Raw genomic sequence first — 17,977 nt, 5'->3', positions numbered from 1 at the left:
CATTACATTTTCAAGGTTCAAGTGAATCAAGGCTTCATACTATGAGAAGTTGCGTTTTCTGAACGGCACACTAAAGCTGCATTTGTGCTTCTTCTCTTTTGTGCACCAAACATCAAAACTCGCTTCCTTTTAAACGCTACATTTCCTTTAGTTAATAAAACATAAGAGCACAGAACACACACACACACACACAAAAAACAGCCATTCTCCTGCTTCAAAATCTCATTTTATTAATACTCTGATTTTTCTCCTAAAATAACAGGCGCCCGATCATGATACGTTATTCATTCTTATAATGTGATAATACACTTGTAATGCAAAAAAAACACAGCGCTGTTTTTCCTGATGGGTTTCCAGTTGTGTTCAGACGTTGTCCGTGGAAAAATAGTGTTCCACATATATTTCTTTGCTCTTGGATAACGTTCACTTGTACCAGACTCTTTGGAACCAAGACAGCAGAAAGTAACCCAGACCGAACTACCGCTTTGACATGACAGATGTAGTTATGACATCTTGTTCATATATTTTAAAAGTGTAAAATCTTTCCGTTGGTAAACGTATGATTCATTGTATGAGTTTTGAAGCAGTACTTTTCCATCTTAACATGGATCTGAAGCCAACCAATGTTATTAGATCATTTTATATTAATTACACCCCAAGTTTTGGGGCTTTTATTCATTAAAAATGTTTACATTACACTTTCACACAACCTTTTATCTAATGAAAATTAGTTTTGCAATAGACTGGACTGGTTTTTCCTATAATGAAATCATATATCTATATCTATATCTATATCTATATCTATATATCTATATATATATATATATATCTATATATATATATATATATATATATATATATATATATATATATATATATATATATATATATATATCTATATCTATCTATATATATATATATATATATATATATATATAATTCAGAAAAATTATTTCCTTAAGTTGAATAGAAAGTAAAGTCAGTCATTTCACATGTTTCATCAGACCGGCCACTGTGACCAAATGAAGAGCCTTAAGTGGTGTCACTGTGGCAGGGGTCAAAGATAGCTGCGAATCAAAGGGGGAGCCAGAGGTTGACCAAACAAATGGTCCTCCCTCTGCCCTCATGTAAAACTATCTGCCAAACACCAGTGGTCCTCTTTGAACTTGATTTAGCACTAAGGTCAAAAACAGCCGGTCATCTCTTGTGGAGGACGTGCCCAGCCCCCTCCCCCTGATGACATGGAGATAGAGGAGATAAGATAATGTTTATGTTGTCTTACACTCGTAGCATCAGTGACTTTGTGACGGGGTTTCCACTCCATTCGTATAATATTCTGTTATACAATCTATAGTTCAGACTTTTTAAAGAGTTGAAAATTATGTCAGCGAGCACAACCGCATGACAGCAGCTTCAAAACACCTAAATTAACATTTTGTTAATGAGTAGTTGCTCAGCATGGTAATACATCATAATTACAGTGCAGAGAGTCAGGGACATCCCACACTTCTAGTAACACATACAGTACAACTGTTCTTTGTTGTTATCTGTACTTGATGTCATTTTGTTGATCCTCTGGCCAGTTGGCTCCTCTGTCGACAAGCTGAAGGATCCCGGCGGTGGGACTGAAGGGGCAGCCTTTTGCACCAATACCCCTGCTGGGATGGCAGGAAATATATTATGAGTCATAGCTTAAACAGAACATGAAAGCTGAGAAACCTTAAAAAAAAACTATTGCTTAATACGCTGTATAACCAAAGACCCTTTAGACATTCAAATATTTGAGAATTAGAACAAAAGATAGATTTCTTTCAAGTATTGCTTCATTTTTTGTAGATTTAATTTGTTATATCTGTCTCTTCTATAAATTAAAAAAAAGATGAGAGATTTGGTTATAGAAAAGGTGCTCTGGACATGGCTGTCTTCACTTCCACTTTTACAGATGATACAAATACGTCTTTTTTCCACCTTCAGTTTATAAACACATAATAAATTGTGAAGAGTTGCTTTGTCCCGCATGCTCAACAAAGTTTTGTGGTGATGGTCAATTAGATTTTCCCTGCTTTGACATAATGCTGCTTCCTGCTGAGAGCACAGATAAGAATAAAGTATTGAAGATGGTTGGGGAGGAATAAGGAGATCATTGTAAACAGGTAACAACAGATCAATTATCAACATGACAGCGTGGTGCTGGGATTCAGCATTTGAGGGGAGGGGGACACTGGTGGGCCAGCAGGTTAATGAAGGCAATGGGATTAATACCCAGGGAGTGGAGCGCCCTAGGGACGAGAGCAGGGATGCTGAATCATTAGAGGCCTATCGACCTCTGGGCAATACACAAGGACTCCATGTTTTACTCTGAGTGTGAATAAGTTGTGCTCTCCTCTAATTAACATCCAGAAAGAGGTTACTTTAACTAGATAAAGGATGTTAATAGCTTTTGTATCATTTTATTCATATATGTTTGTAGTGATCATTTAGAATGACACAGGATTTTATGTAAAATAATGTAAAGACATTTCAGTGTTTATTTAATTAGGGAGCTAACTCAAGGCTTTATGACTTTTACTAGATGTGGCACCTTAATTGAGTGAAGCACTCTTCAAAAACTTTACCTTCTGCATGGAGTTTTTTTCCCCCCAAACAGAATAATTCTTGGTATTTCATGCACAAACTCGGGCTACAGTTACGCTCCATCCTGATTGAACATAAACAGCGATGTTTGAAATCACTGCACTGGACTATGACTGCCCTCCACTCCATCGGTATGTTTATACTTCCTGTGAGGGGCCCTCTATTTATGGACAACTGAAGAGCACAAATAATCATCCCCCTCAAGTGAAAAATCTGCTTTTATCATCTGCAAAGTTTCGCAATGCCTTTGTGTACGCTCACGCTGCCTTCTGATTGCCTGTTTATTATTACAGTGATTCTGCTGAGCCAATGGGGATTTGGCCAGTTCCTGAAGGTGCCAAGCCTCTTCCAGCCTTTTCCTGTCTGTGACATCATTGTGTATACCCTTAAAACACAGTGATCCGTGTCTTGTCTGCAGCCTGGGTGGCACACATTACACGCAATGAAGGTTAAACACAAGGTGCACACGTTTTCATTGTGCCCTCTGGATAGTTTTGATCCTGGAAACAATCAAATGGCAAATGCCAAAATCGTGATGTCATTCCTCAGGATCAGTGTGTCTTTTGCTGTTATAAAGTGGTGACCTGTTGTGGTTCAGATTTGAAGCTGACATCCCTAATTGGCTTAGACAGTGTGTGTGTGTGTGTGTGTGTGTGTGTGTGTGTGTGTGTGTGTGTGTGCCCACAAGAGTCCAAGCAAATGCAAAAGTATCCGTTTAACTTTTTCCTGAGGCAGTCACATACAGTTTCTTCTAATATGCACAAAAATGTCAAGAAATTTTGATCAAACTACGACATAAATCATTCACCATAAGTTCTGTCATGGTTTTAGACAAAATATTTGAACTTTTAAACTGTGTGTGACTTCAAAGTAAGAAAAATAAATCTTAAAAAATTCCAAACTAACTTTTATTTTGAAGAAAAGAAACAAATTACCCACGAAAAAGTTTTAACCTTCCTTTTTCCACTTTTTCACAAATTCATTTTTTAAAATTGCATACAAAAAATTCTATCTGTCATATCACAAGACTGTGCATTCTTTAAAGGCATTAATCAGCAAAATTAAAAAAAAAAAGAATTTTGTCAACATTTTTCCCTTCACAATCTTTCCTTTCACTTTTTTCATCTCATGTCTTTAAATCAAGTCAGTGCACCACAGGTGCCTGTCTGCATTATTTAAACTTCAAATGCTGCCGTACCTGGAGAGCAATGTGTTATGGTCTGAACACATGTTTCTTTGGCAGGTTGGAGACACAGCATTAGTGGCTGTCTTCGATCAAAGTGATTTATTTTAAATCCAGGGGAAAAATATATATGTTGAAAGCCTCTTCTCGATGTAGTTCTACAGCAGTTCTCAGCACTTGTTACTGTAACTGAGGCTCTCTGAAGAACTAAAATGAGATTTTTAAAGTGCAGTCTGAGATATTTTCAGGAGATTATTACAAAAGTGGGAAAAGGTGACTTTCTTTCAGACACAACAGTCAGAAAGGGAGATTTTTGGCACATATAGTTCTGTTTGGGTTCACATGCACTGACATAAATTGTAAATATATTTTCAAACGTTGGGTGTGCCTCCACTTGTGCCAGTGTGCATTTTCTAAAACATGCCTGACTGTACGTAAAGACAAATCAAACTTTTTGAAGATTCATTCGTTTTACATGAGGGAAGATTCTTGTGAGCTGAGGGTACTTTCACATTGTAAACTGACTAAAAAACTAAAAAAATCTCCACAGAAAAATTCATCTTCTTTTAGCACGTGACGCATTTTCAGTACCAGCACCAAAAATCAAAGGAATTCAGACTCTCCCAGAACGAACCATGATTTTATTTAATTAATTGTGTTCTTGTATATCTACTTTAGCTGTGAATATATTTTAATGTAGAATGAAATCAAAAAAGTTTATTTTGTTTGACATCTCACACAAAAAAAATATTAATGCTCTTTTTCCACAATAGCAAAAGTCAAAGAATCCAGCAGGTAATGCAAGGTGCCATCTGCTGAGAGCTCATCGTTGAATACAGATTCTCCCTGTCACTTTTTTCTTTCTTTCTTGGACTAAACGATGTTTTTCCATCTTTAAAACGTATCTTGTTGTAGTCACATGTTAAGAGCTTACTCACATGTATCCTTGAAGATGTCGGTGAACAATATGGCTACTTTATTTATTTATTTAGTGGTGAACAACTTAACCTTACATAAAATCTCTTCTCAATTATTATAGACGTTAATGCATTCAGTAATCATCAGACTCCAAACGCAGGATTATGCGCTGTAGCTGTCTCTCTGTGTTTAGTCTCTCCTCTGTTTCCCTTCCTCAAGTGCAACCCTGAGATCTGATCCCGACTCCAGTTCACCCACTCCTGGCTTTAATATGTTCGCGTTCTGGGGCATTGTTGAGGGTGTCTGTGTGGGTCTGAAAGGAGCTTGTGCTTTTCGAGCTTCAGGAAACAGGATTTGGTCTTAATAACCGAGGAAGCAGTCAACTCCACCTGCTTCTTCTTTTTAGGGGTAGAATTAAAAATATTTATAGTATGGCACGAAATAAAGAAAAACTATTGTTGTTGTTGTTATTATTATTATTATTATTATTATTATTATTATTATTATCATTATTAAGTGGACAAATTGTTGAGCTTCTTATTTAATAAATTATCAGTCTTTGCTAAAATGGGCTTGCTAAAACGAATGAATGAATAAATAAATAAATAAATAAATAAATAAATAAATACTATATTAATTGTAGTCTGATTTAAGAACAGTAACCTGAGTAACATGAGTAACAAACTGCCATCAATTAAACTAAACAACAACGATAAAACAATCAAAGCCCAACATAAAAGTTAAAGTTTGAAAGATTTTTGGCTATAATCTAGCATTTCAATAATAATAATAATAATAATAATAATAATAATAATAATAATAATAATAATTATTATTATTATTATTATTATTAGTAGTAGTAGTAGTAGTATTATAACTTCATAAACTGTAATTAAAAGTTTTCATAGTTTCACGTTGACACAGCTTATACGAGCTTCACTGGTAACTCGTGAGGTTTCTATATACAAATTATAAGCGAAAGGGGGATCGGAACAAAAATGAATCGCAGCCGATGATCACACGGCAGTAGTGCTACAGCCTCTGTCAGGGATTTATGTGTGCCATGCATTTCTTTTCTTTTTTCTCTCTTCCCCAAAATGGCTGGATGATAAATTCTCTTCCCCCCCTCCCCCCCTCACACACACTCACGCACGCACACACACATCGCTTCAAAGAAGTGTGAAACTTTGACTGCAGTAGGCCTGGTAGCGGTGGCAGCTTTGAAAGAAAAAACATTCTGTATTTTATTTGCCTGCATTTTCTTACAGACAAATAAACAGCAAGTGTAGCGTTAGGCAACAACATCACGAGCAATGCAGAGCGACCTTTCTGACAGCCTACCTTTGTCTTTCCACGGTCAGTCACATCCATATTATTCCCTTTAATCGATCCACGTTAATCAAACCTGTACTAGATGATCTGAATGTAGTGCCACAGGCTGCTAAGAGGAGCTGCTCCGAGCTCTCTGTGCACAGCACTGCACTGCGCTGCACGGCGAGTCTCTGCACAGTCTGAACATCTGCTCATTTCACGTGACTTTTCTTTTAAAAAAAAATACTAACATCTGTTCTAAATAGGTTTCATTCTGTGCCTCTGCACCGTGTCAATTGCCAACTCCTCTCCTCCGAGAAAGGGAGAGGAAACTTATTTAAGGTAGCTTCTAAGGCCTGAATTGGAAATTATTGTTATTATTTAAAAAAAAGGAAATTATGGGCTTTTTGAAATATGGGGATTGGTCACAGCTTCTATTTGCTGTGGGCCCTGATTATTTATCTGATGCTATAGTGGAAATGGTTCACAGTAAACATTTCGGGGGGGTGGAAATGCTGTTGATACATAGTTGGGAGGCATTTCCCCTGAACGTCCAGTGCTTCCACGCGGGGACCCACAGCCTACCTTCACGGCCTCCTTAAGTTTCATAGACATCTGGGAATTCCATACATGCCTCCCAAGCCAATTACACACCTTCAAACGGGCACCCACTTTGATTTGGACAGCGAGAAGGACTTTCCCAGATCACCGAGATCAATCACAGCACGATAGCACTGTGAAAGATTTATTTAGTGACAATGCGCAGGAATACATTTCAAGGCTATAAAACGTGGGGAAGTCGCTAAATTACCGCTGATGTAATATGTGCAATTACACCAGACGTGAATCGATTTTTTCCCCTCAGTTATGATCTCATAAGGCACGTCCTTTGTAACTGACGACAATTTCTAAAGAATTTCTGAAATCCTATAACCCCTGAAGTGAACTTCTGCTGAAGTTCAGCTGCTGGCAGAAAGGAGACTGTAGCAGGAGTCCAGCAGCGGGCTCATCTGACCTCAGTGTAACTCATTTACTTATAATGGCGAGTTTCAAGCACAGGCCTTAATCCAACTGTAAACAAAGCCAGAGAAAGAGAGAGTGAGAGAGAAACTGGAGACTGCACGGGGCTTTCAAAAAATGTTTTAATTAAAACGCAATTTTAGATTGACTGGCGCTTTTTTAACAGCACACACTGTGCTGCAATAAAAACGTTTCTGTCTTTTAAATCACGAGTTGACCTCAATCTTTCCTTAAATAGTTTAGTTATATGTGAGAAGCGTACCAAACTATGATTTAAAAAAATGTATTTTCTTTTTGGATGTGCAACAAATAATAATAATTTAAAAAAAAAAACATATATCCAACACTTCTATCCATGCCAGTAATAACGCCATCTGTTTTTCTTAGCTGGCAACAGTGGGAGGTTTTACCATTAAATTGATGGATATGCAAATACAATCACCCTCCACGTGATGTATGAAAGCTAATTTATTTCAGATGTAATTTATGTTGACTATCAAATGTAAGCGTGCTTTACTTGGCAGTAGTTTCGCCCTCCTCACTGGCAAGCACGCTGGGTAAAAAGAAGGGGGGAAGTCAAATGCAAGCAGCTTTCATCGTCTTTCTTTAATGCAAAAAAAGTTATATACAAACATTTACAAAACTGAAAAAACGATAATAAAAAATAGGAACGTATTTATTTCAGACACAGGATCTATTCTCCAACACGTTTCATCAATAAATAAATAAATGCATTCTGAAAAATATTTTTTTTTGCACAGGTTAGATCCACAAAGTCAGCCTGTAATGTGAGCCACACATTACAGGCTCCCTCTCTCTCGCACACACACAAAAACGAGAAAAACAAAAAACAAAAAAACTGAGACTTCAATAATGCACTTTGACCTCCACAGAAATAAAGCCCAAAGGCATGCATTTAAAAAAGGCGAAATTTTAAACATTCGTCGTCAACAGCACGAAAACACACCAGAATTGGGGTGTATGGAGCTAACACACACGGCTGTGAGTCCCTTTCGGGCCTCTGCACAAAATTCTGATGTCGTTAGGCGATCCCATGTATCCAGCATTGGACTCCAGATTGTCCCTTTTCAGAATGTGAGTAGTAGATTCAGCAGTCACCTGTAGGTAAAATAAGGCATTCGCTAAGTCACGAAACTCTGCAGAAAGACACAAGGAAAAGTGTACAAAGTAAAGCTGCTTAGGTTGAATTACACCACTGTACTGTGCAGCCATAAAACAGTCTATTTATTTATTTTCCAGTCATGCAGTTTTAGTTGAAAAAAGCCAAGCGTACCATTTTGGGCATGATTTCTCCAGGTGCTAGTGAGATGTTGACATGGACCAAGCGCCCTCCATCCTCCACACAGAGAAGGCGTAGCTCAGCCTCTCGTGAGCCACATAACTGCAGCTTGACATTTTGGAGTCCAGCTCGTCGCTCTGCAGCACCTGGCAGAGGAAGTCGATGTATCTGGCTGCAAGTTTTAGGGTCTGTATTTTGCTGAGTTTGTCCGAAGGTAAAGTGGGGATAATTTTCCGCAGAGCCGCGAAAGCCTCGTTCAGAGACTGGGTCCTCTGTCGCTCCCGGACGTTGGCCATGACCCGCTGCGATTGGAGCTCCTCGAAAGACTGGGGGCTGCTGCTGCTGGACTTCTTCCCTCTTTTCCCAGGGGTCGGGCTATCTGAGTCCTCCCCATTTTTCCTGCTCGGTCTCCTCTTCCTCCCACATCTCTTCGGCTGTCTGTCCAGCTCCCCCTCGCTGTTGCTCAGGCTGTCCACAGGAGAGACTGGGGAGCTGCCCGATTCTTCCCCCAGATTTTCCTCAGACATCTCCACCTGGGTCGATGGCGGCCAGAAAGTGTCCCCCCAAAATTATTTCCCTCTCATGAAGTCAAAGAGTTAGTCCACCTGTGGCTCTACCAGGCTTTGAAGGCACCAACGAATCCATAAATGGGTTACGGGAAAGACAAGTCTTTTCTGTTACTTGAGATACTTAAGCAGTTCTTATAGGCTGCATGGCGTAAACTTTTTTGGGGGAACGACGGGATTGGTCAACAAGATGAATTACGTGAGTCGAGGGGCGGGAGTATCTCGGCAACTATCAGCACAGCCCTCATTGCAAAGCCAGAGCTGGGAAAGGCAGCTTAAGGTGCTATTTCTCATGATTGCCTGATTATTATGATTGCAAAATAGACATCAAAATATAAAATGAAGTGAAAAGCAGAACACGAAAGAAGAGCTTAATTTAATTAGGCTCCTAGCAGTGAGGGAGGAATCGAAAAGTCAAAGGCTGATCAAGGCATTTCCCCCGTTTTCCTTTCCAAGCAAAACGGGGAAAAAAGACACATGAAGAAGTTCACATAGCAAAATGACACACAAGACATGAGAATTAAAAACACAAGTTTGTAGTTGAACAGGAGAGAAAATCAAACTGAGACTGGAATAAAAAACCAGACTAAATAAATTAGTAGAAACGGGCGCACACAACAGATATAACGCTGGCACGTGTGCAGGTGTCATGTCTTGTTTATTCCTAAGAATCGGTGTGTATCACGCAAAAGTTCCTTAACGAAAGAGATTTAATTCACCCGCTTAAGCATAACATGCCTCTACACGGCTGGGGAGTGCAAAAGGAAGACTTTGCTAGGATCCTGGTGTTGATGCTGTTTGTGCTAGAAAGGTCTTCAAAATGAGAAAACACAGCAATAATGATCCAGGATGAGGTCTTTCTTTCCTTTCACCAATCCATCATTTAAACATCATCCAACTTCGGATCACTGTGTGTGCTATAATCTCCACTAACTGTTCTCTTTTTAAGAATCAACTATAGTAAATTGTGGGGGTATCTGTAGATATTGGCCATATAGATTTGCATGGGATAAGTGATCCCATCTCACATTTTACCATATAGTGTAAAAGTTTATTTTTAAGAACAGAGAGGGCTATTTTAGTTGTAACATTGGGGGGGAAATTCATGTAAAACAGTGTTAGATTCAAATTGTTATGTGCTTGCTCACTCTGGACAAAACTAAAGGAAATGATTTTTTTGCCTGTTGTTTCCAGTCAGAGAGATGAAAAGAGGGCAGCTTTGTGTGTTTGGCTCTCTGGTATTTACTAGGTTGGTGATACAATATCCATCTTGTTTAGTGGAGGATTACTTTGTTTAGGTTGGGAAGAGTGTAGTCCACAGGAGCAGCATCTGGTTCAGGAAACAGGGGGGGTCAGCCAGGGTCGAAGGTCACAACACTACCAAACATCCATTTACATCTTCGTGGAGGCCTGAGACTTAGTAGACGTATTGTTCCGAGGGAAACAGGCTTGTTTAAGTGAGCGGTTTCCTCCTTGTATCAAAACTTTTACATTTTAACTAAAGAGACAATAAACTGTGTTTGAAATTTGTTATTGCAAAACATGCATGCTCATTCATTCACTCATTTTCCTTTGTTAAAAAGTACATGTGAAATGTTTAATTAAAGATTGTGACTTTCAGAGATTTGTACAACTTAAAAAAAAAAAATCAGAATAGCTAAGGCCTCATCAAGGTGAGCGTATCTGTCTAGTATAATAAATCTCTGGTGTAAAACTTTGCACAATCATCTCTGCTGTACAAAAGAGATAATCCAGTTTTATATTTACTGTTTTTTGAGCTGTTTCCTTTAAACTGAAATGAAATAAAGTGTTCAAATGAATGAAGCCTTCATCTTTTTAATGTCAATCCATGTGTCATGTACTTAAACTGTCGCAAAGCACATTTATTCAAGTGCTGGAAAAAATTTGCTTGAATAATTAAGTGCTGCAGATCTCTCTCTTAGATAAAAACCATGATAAATATATAAATTATGATACTCAACACTTCCACTATCGTGCCTTTAAAAATAAGTTACAGCTTACAAAGGAAGTGTAGCGCAGTGCTTCGTTGCTATTTGTTATCTTCTTTTACAACTCAGATATTTATGACTACACTGTATTGTATCACTGAGGAGTTTCAGTCGGTTGCCTTCCTGCGTCTGCACACGTGAACTAAGCTTTGTAACTTCTGCAGCCACACTTGTGCCAGAGGAGTTGTGATTTCAAAGTGAGTGCACACTTAGTTCACGAGGAGTCCACATCTTTCCTCATTTTAAAAAGCAGTAATGCAGAAACTGGGATGGACACCCATGCTACATTTACATTTCTTGGCAGATCTTTCTCCAGAGTTCAGCTCTTTGCTGCTGAAGTAACTCTGAGAAAACACAGCTGCTTCTCGAGAATATGATGTCATCACAGGACAACTCCTCCAGTGTTGATCTTCAATAAGGACAAAACCTTCATCGGTCAGTTACAGACTCTCAGGGCTTGAAGTGCACGAAGAGGAGATAAGCAGCACCGACTGCTTTCTTACTGCTCAGCCTAGAGTAGTGGCACGTGACAGATGAAGAAAGCCTTTTCCCTTATCAATGAGCAATGAGTGGCTGTTGTGATAAAGTCAAAGGCATATTACTGATTCATGCAACTTGACACGCCAGTCATGTGTGACCCCAGAGCGTCATTAACCACCCCTCCCTGAGGTCACATCAAGGCAGGCGCAACTCAGGCTCTCACTCTCGAAGCACTGAGTGAGAGTGAGATCCACAGAGACCTGTCTATTTTCTCTGCTCAGGTCTTGGAAGGCCGTGTTTCTCTATCAACCTTCTCATATCTATTGAAATAACAAACCACAGCCCTCCACATGTATGAGTCTCCCGCTATTGACAGTGATATTCATGTTCACTCCATTAAAGTGTAACCGCAATGAGTCCAGTGCCAGCTCGCCAAGATGGATCAACTGCACGGAATGAGAAAAGACAGAGGTGCGCTCTTCAAAGAGCAGCTCCAGATAGCGTCTAATCAGCCCTCGGGACTAACAAGGTCAAGCAGCAGAGTTGGATGACCACATTTTTTCCTCTGAAATACTCTCAAAATGTCCCAGTCTGTGGAGAAACCAGACATCGTAATCAGGGTTCTTTCTGATAGCGGGGGATGGCGAGATTTGGGGTGTTGAATTGGGAAGTGATGATGAAAACAGCCCTTTATAAGCTGTCTGGACACATAGGAGCCAAGACTGCTGAAGTTAGCTGTAAAAGAAAGCCTTTGAAAGCCTCGGCGCTTTGATGTTACAGGTTCTAATCGTGGCTCAAGCCAGATTTCACGGAGCAGAATATAAATTTACTTTGAGAAATGCAGCAAAGCCGAGCCCATCTCTGCCCCTTCCTTATCTAATAAAAATATCATTTTTTGAGAAGCGAAAGGCTCATGTTGTGCACAAAGAAGTGCAGATGTGTAGAGGCATGAGTGTGAGTGTAATGGATGTTCTGTTAAATCTCGTCATGTGATCCTAATGACTCTGCGGGATATCAGACAGCTCAACCGGACAATGACACCTTATTAGCCACTAAGAACCAACAAACGCCCAGTATGTTTTCACAGCTTGGAAACTCTGGGTGATGTGGGGACTGTGAAGAACTGGCATCCCAGCAGTATAATCTCGGCTTAAAACACACACAGACACACACTTGCACACACAAAACAAACACAGACCCTCCTCCGAGAGCATGAGGAAGAGTTTCACTGGCCAAATGTTACTCACAAAACACAATTTATGTATTCTCTGTATTGAGAAAAAACAAGAGCTCACTGATTTCTAAACTGTCAGTGAAAAACTAGAGCATAATCCAAATACATTTTATGGTCCTGCTTTATCTAATGCCTCGGTACCACTGAGTCATGCCTTCTGCTGGCTATAAAGCATGCTGCCATCCAGCAGACCACACACGCATTCACCCATGCTGCTGCAGCATGGAGACCAGTGCACTGACCCATGCAATGAAAATATCTGTTCACAGAGCTACAGTAGCTTTATCACATTTTGCTGGGCTGTAGGAGATCGACAGGTGCTGCACTGTGACATGGCACATAGTGACCAGTCTAATATAACATCATTGAAGGAACTCAAGTCAAAAAATTATACATCATAATCTGATTACATGTCTGTCAAAGCAGAGTATGAAAATGGTCCTATGAAGAGTATTGTACAGCTTGGATTAGAAACAGACAACTGACTTCAAGAAAGTCATACAGGGCACAAGCTGGAACATCACCAAAGAAGAGGAAGATCTATTTGTTTTCATTACATCTGATCTTTAAAAGCCTGTCAGTAATATCCAGTGTGGTTCATGCATTGCTAAAAACACTGCTCACAGTGCAATAAACAGCTGAGAAGAAAATACATAAAGGCTCTGGAGCTGACTTTCACATAAACTTTTTTTTTTATAGCCTTTCAGACTCTGCTGTTTGTTTGCCCACACTACTGGCACCAAATCCTAATCCCACCTGGGGCACCAAAGTAGCTGGAGCAGGGCCTTCACTAATGCCCTCCCCTACACTTATACAGAAGTGCATTTGGATGGACATGTGTTTACTTTCTCACGTATATAGAAATATGCCTTTTAACAACTGTGAAATCTCCGGGGAGAAAATAGCAACCTGTAGATTGTTAGTGACTATGAAACTTTACAATAAACTAAATTACAGTTTTCCACAGTTACTTTTCCAGAGTTGAAACTATGCAAACAACTGCACAAGCAATTTAATGCTTCTGCATTTAGCAGGGTTACATAGTTGTGCATTTTACTCCTTACTAGACAGTACAATTTATGAAGAAACTGTGGTAGGATTATTCTGACAGACCTGGTCTAGGCCTTGCTGCTTAAAAGGTGCAGGTTAACAGGTTGGATAAAAAGGATGGAATTTGAAAAAGTGCTTAGCCACTTTACTAGAGCACAGATGTACCTAATAAAGTGGCCATTTGTACTTAATATATTGGCCAGCAACTTTATTCAGTACACAGGTGTCCCTAAAAAAATTGGTAATTGTGTACCTAATCAAATGGCCTCATTTATACCTAATGTTGTGGTCAGAGGTGTACGTAGTAAAGTGTCCAGCCATTTTTAAAAGACACACAGATGTACCAAAAGTGCTGCAACTTTTTTAAGGCATAAAGTGGCTACATATATAGCTGCACCTGATTACGTGATAACAGGTATACATAATAAAGTGGTGTTTTTTTATGCCCACAGATATACCTAATAAAATGGCCAGAGGTGTATCTAATAAAGTGGGTGGCCATTTTAAAAGGTGCATGGTATACCTAAGAAAGGGTCCAAAGGTGTACCTAATAGAGTGGCCACAGATGCATACACAGGTTTGCTTGCTAAAATGGTCGCAGGTGTACCTGATGAAGGTGTACCAAATAAAGTAGCCAGTCATGTTCACTTTATCTGAGACACAGAGTGAGAAATTGGTTCACCAAACATTTTAGAAGACAGCTGAACGCGCTGAACCACTAACAATGTAGGAGCACTAAGATTAAATGCTTCCTTTTCAAAATATTGTTTGATGGTGCTGTACATTTAGGAGTGTCCTCCACTTCATATTTCATGAATGCAAAATATACATGAAAAGAAAAACAGACATGTTAAATTTTACATGGACATAATAGACATATATGACTGATTTATTTCCCGCTCAGACACTGAAAAATAACATTCATACAACTTAACTACAGCATTTCTTTCCAGAAACAGTGTAATTACTTGATAATAAACAGACCCAGCTCTCCTCAAATTTTACTGGATTTTTATCTGCTGGTGAAAAAGCTACAAATCTTGAATAGGTAAATGCCTTTGATCTCTGATTATTTTTCCCCCAATTTTGTCTCAACTATCTTGACAACAACAAAAAAAACCTGTCACATTGCTGATGCTTTATGACTCTAGAGAACATAAATTAACCTCTCAGTCAAATATGTTTCCATAAAAATACTCAAATAAAAAATGTGGGACAAACTCTACAAAGCACAACAGCATAAAAAATGGGCTTTCTTGCAAAACCTTTACAGTAAATTGAGGTATCTGTGGAATGAGCATGAGTATTTTTATTGGAGCGCTCCCATATCCAGAAGTGCTCTGAAGGTGCATGTTGGCTCACAATCATGCTGTCAGTAAAAAAATAAGAAAAAATGTAACTGATTTGACCCCCCCCCCCCCCCCCCCCACACACACACACACACACCATTAACTCATTCACTGCCAGCCATTGGCAGTGAATGAGTCAATGGGTTTAACTCATTCACTGCCATTGACGGCTATAGACGTCAATGGCAGTGAATGAGTTAAAGTGTAATCGGTCTTTGTATGAAATAAAGTAATTTAATGTTAGAAATGTAACAGCTGCATCTTTATCTCTGGCTTCAAGCCCATTAAAACAACACTGGCAGAGCACAGGCTGGACGACAACATAACATGGCATGTCACTGAGACTTGCAGTACGTTAAGTGATGAGGGTGGCTCTTCGCTCTAACCACACGTGCTGTGGGGACTCCCACCACAACTCCAATTAATAAAGCCTCTATGAGGAGAGATGAGGTCAAACAGAGTGCTCCAGCTGCACATGAGAAAGAACACTTTAAAGAGGGATGATAGGCAGGGATGCGGGGGTGGTGGTGGCGGTGGAGTGATCAGGACCAAAGACGCAAAGGAAAGCATCATATCCAGCGCCAAAAACAACAGAGGAGGGGTGTGAAGGGTGTCAGACAGACAGACAAACAGACAGACAGACAGACAGACAGATAGATAGATAGATAGATAGATAGATAGATAGATAGATAGATAGATAGATAGATAGATAGATAGATAGATAGATAGATAGATAGATAGATAGATAGATAGATAGATAGATAGATAGATAGATAGATAGATAGACTCATCCCTCTATGACAGTATCATTAGGTGGCTTTCAACCAGTGGGCACCAATAAATTCAGACTCCCAGGGAAGCCTTTGGAAGTAGACACTAACTCTCCCCTGAACCGCAGCTGTGTTCCCATCTCCTCCAGATTTCTGCTCACCTCTGCTCCTCCCCATGTGTCAGTTAAGGGTGACCTCCTCCTCCTCCTCCTCGTTCTTTAGGCAGACCAATCTGTCAGGACCCAATAGGCTACCTTTCCAGCTATGTTGTTTTTGGAATAGTAGCCCTTCAGCCCCACTTGTTCTCCCTCTTGGTTGACAGAAATTAGTCAAGAGGACACTATTCTGTGACAGATTTATCCCCCATCCCTTATCTCCATTGAATAGTAGATAGCAGGTTTTGTGTTGCTGGTGTTTTGTTTTGGGTTTTTTTTTCTCATGATGTGTTAACTCATCAATGTGGAAGTTGTGTGGTCATGATGGCCACCCAGCTAGTTTCAAGATGTGAAGTTTGACTTCAAGTTAGGTATGAAAATGTTATCTGACTAGACTTTCCAATACATAACCAACAGTCATGGCAGAAGTATGAGCTTCATTTGGATGATGAGGGCTTGCTTGTTGTTGTAATATGTAGACATCTGCAGCTTAAAACTGCTCTTACCATCTGCTAGATTTTTTGAAGTCGTAAAACAGAGATGAAAAAAGGAATATGTACCATGCAACCACCGGCAGTTGTGACATTAAATAGGCTTTTACTGTAGTTAAAAACACCTTGCAGTAATCAGGTATAATATTATTTTGATTTCTTCTAGGCTTCTGAATTTCAGTGGAAATTATTATCTGTTTTACTCCAGCATGATAATTGGACTACTCTGCAGAGGCTTTGAGTCAGCAGCTCAAGCAGGTCATCCACTAATAAGAAGGTTGGTGGTGCAACTGCTGGCTGCTCCAGTCTGAAAGTTAATCCTTGGCCAAGAGACCAGACCCAAAGTTGCTCTTTGCATCCATTGGTGTGTGAATGTTAGATAGAGAAGCACTAAGGTCTAGAGAAAAGTTCTTGTGTAAATTCTTTTCCACTGCATTAATTATCACATGACCACTCAGGTTTATACATACTAAGGGCAAAATTTCCTGGAGTTGCACATTGGGAATCACAGCCCTCAATAAAACAGTTACAAGTAACCACCTACAACAACACAATAGTACTGTTGCATTCACTGATTAAAACCCCCCCCCCCAAAAAAAAACAAACCAATTGTGCGATTACTTCAGAACAAGTTTTATGTACTTTAAAAAGTTACTAATTCATAAAACATCCCTGCAGGTACTTCAAAGGCCTTTAAAGCCCTTGTAAAAGAAATACCCCAGGTCTGACGAATGAATGGAGCCATGATGTAAAAATCACAAACCTATTAAGAAGAAAAAACACTACTAGAGTTTCAGTAGTGATATGCTCACTGTCAAAATCTTATGCCACAATCCTGCACATTCCCATGTCTCATTCCCAGCTCTCCTCCATCTGGTTTGTACATTATCGATGGAGTGGGAGTGTCACAGTTGGTACGTCAGCCCCGTCAGCAGATACACTCTCTGCACCTCCTCCACACCGTCATGGTACACCTGACAAAACCTAATGCATGATAGGATGTGATCACATCAGCAAAAATAAACCAGTCTGCTAACTAGGGAGCAGAAAGAGAAACACTTTGCCACCATCCCCTTGAAGGCAAAGCAATTGTGCTAAATTGAGGACTTTGGTTTGAGTTGCAGATGCGGATGTTTATAAATAGCAGAGCGGGTTTATTTGTGTGTTCTAAATTTCCTCAGTTTTTATCTCAGGGTTCTGGCATGATGAAACTAGGGTTCTGCAAAGTTGCTTGATGGAAAAAGTGAGAGTGAGAGCAAATAAAGTGTCCAAAGATGTGGATGGCGATTACTCACAAAGCCTCTCTGAACACTGCCAAACACTTCAGGTTGTTTTTTTTCCCAGTGAGTCATTTGGTAACAGAGCTTCCTCCATCCCAGCGGTGGTCATGGGAAGAGGCTCCGAGCGGGGCTGTTAGTCAGAAGAAAGACATTGATCTCCGGGCAACAATCGACACCTTGTAAAATGCTTGTGCACTGCAAATCTGCTAAAACTGGAAACTACAGAC

The 17,977-nt window shown here is 39.7% G+C and overlaps 1 protein-coding gene and 1 long non-coding RNA gene across 3 annotated transcripts; both read right to left on the bottom strand.

Annotated features, from left to right (window-relative positions):
* Nucleotides 1–1,248: 1,248 nt before the first annotated feature.
* Nucleotides 1,249–6,248, bottom strand: LOC145431802 (uncharacterized). The gene is made up of 2 exons (XR_013912108.1): nucleotides 6,077–6,248; nucleotides 1,249–1,658 (listed from the first exon to the last, which is right to left on the bottom strand). It is a non-coding gene; the product is annotated as an uncharacterized LOC145431802 (long non-coding RNA).
* Nucleotides 6,249–7,653: 1,405 nt separating this feature from the next.
* twist1b (twist family bHLH transcription factor 1b) lies at nucleotides 7,654–9,064 on the bottom strand. Of its 2 annotated transcripts, none has more exons than XM_026184870.2 (2): nucleotides 8,361–9,064; nucleotides 7,654–8,185 (listed from the first exon to the last, which is right to left on the bottom strand). In XM_026184870.2, exon 1 carries the CDS (start codon nucleotides 8,891–8,893, stop codon nucleotides 8,387–8,389), a length of 507 nt encoding a protein of 168 aa, XP_026040655.1. In that variant the 5' UTR covers nucleotides 8,894–9,064; the 3' UTR covers nucleotides 7,654–8,185; nucleotides 8,361–8,386. The 2 variants fall into 2 exon arrangements, with proteins under 2 accessions (XP_026040655.1, XP_026040656.1); XM_026184871.2 differs by having other exon boundaries at nucleotides 7,654–8,223; nucleotides 8,361–9,044.
* Nucleotides 9,065–17,977: the final 8,913 nt, after the last annotated feature.

The sequence above is a fragment of the Astatotilapia calliptera genome, chromosome 11 (genome assembly GCF_964374335.1).
Source record: "Astatotilapia calliptera chromosome 11, fAstCal68.1, whole genome shotgun sequence".
Classification (NCBI taxonomy): domain Eukaryota; kingdom Metazoa; phylum Chordata; class Actinopteri; order Cichliformes; family Cichlidae; genus Astatotilapia; species Astatotilapia calliptera.
Note: the sequence above shows the minus strand (reverse complement) of the source record. Positions and strands in the feature narration are given on the sequence as shown.

Coding starts and splice junctions, on each gene's coding strand:
- twist1b (XM_026184870.2), bottom strand. CDS start 8,893: ATGTCTGAGGAAAATCTGGGGGAAGAATCGGGCAGCTCCCCAGTCTCT.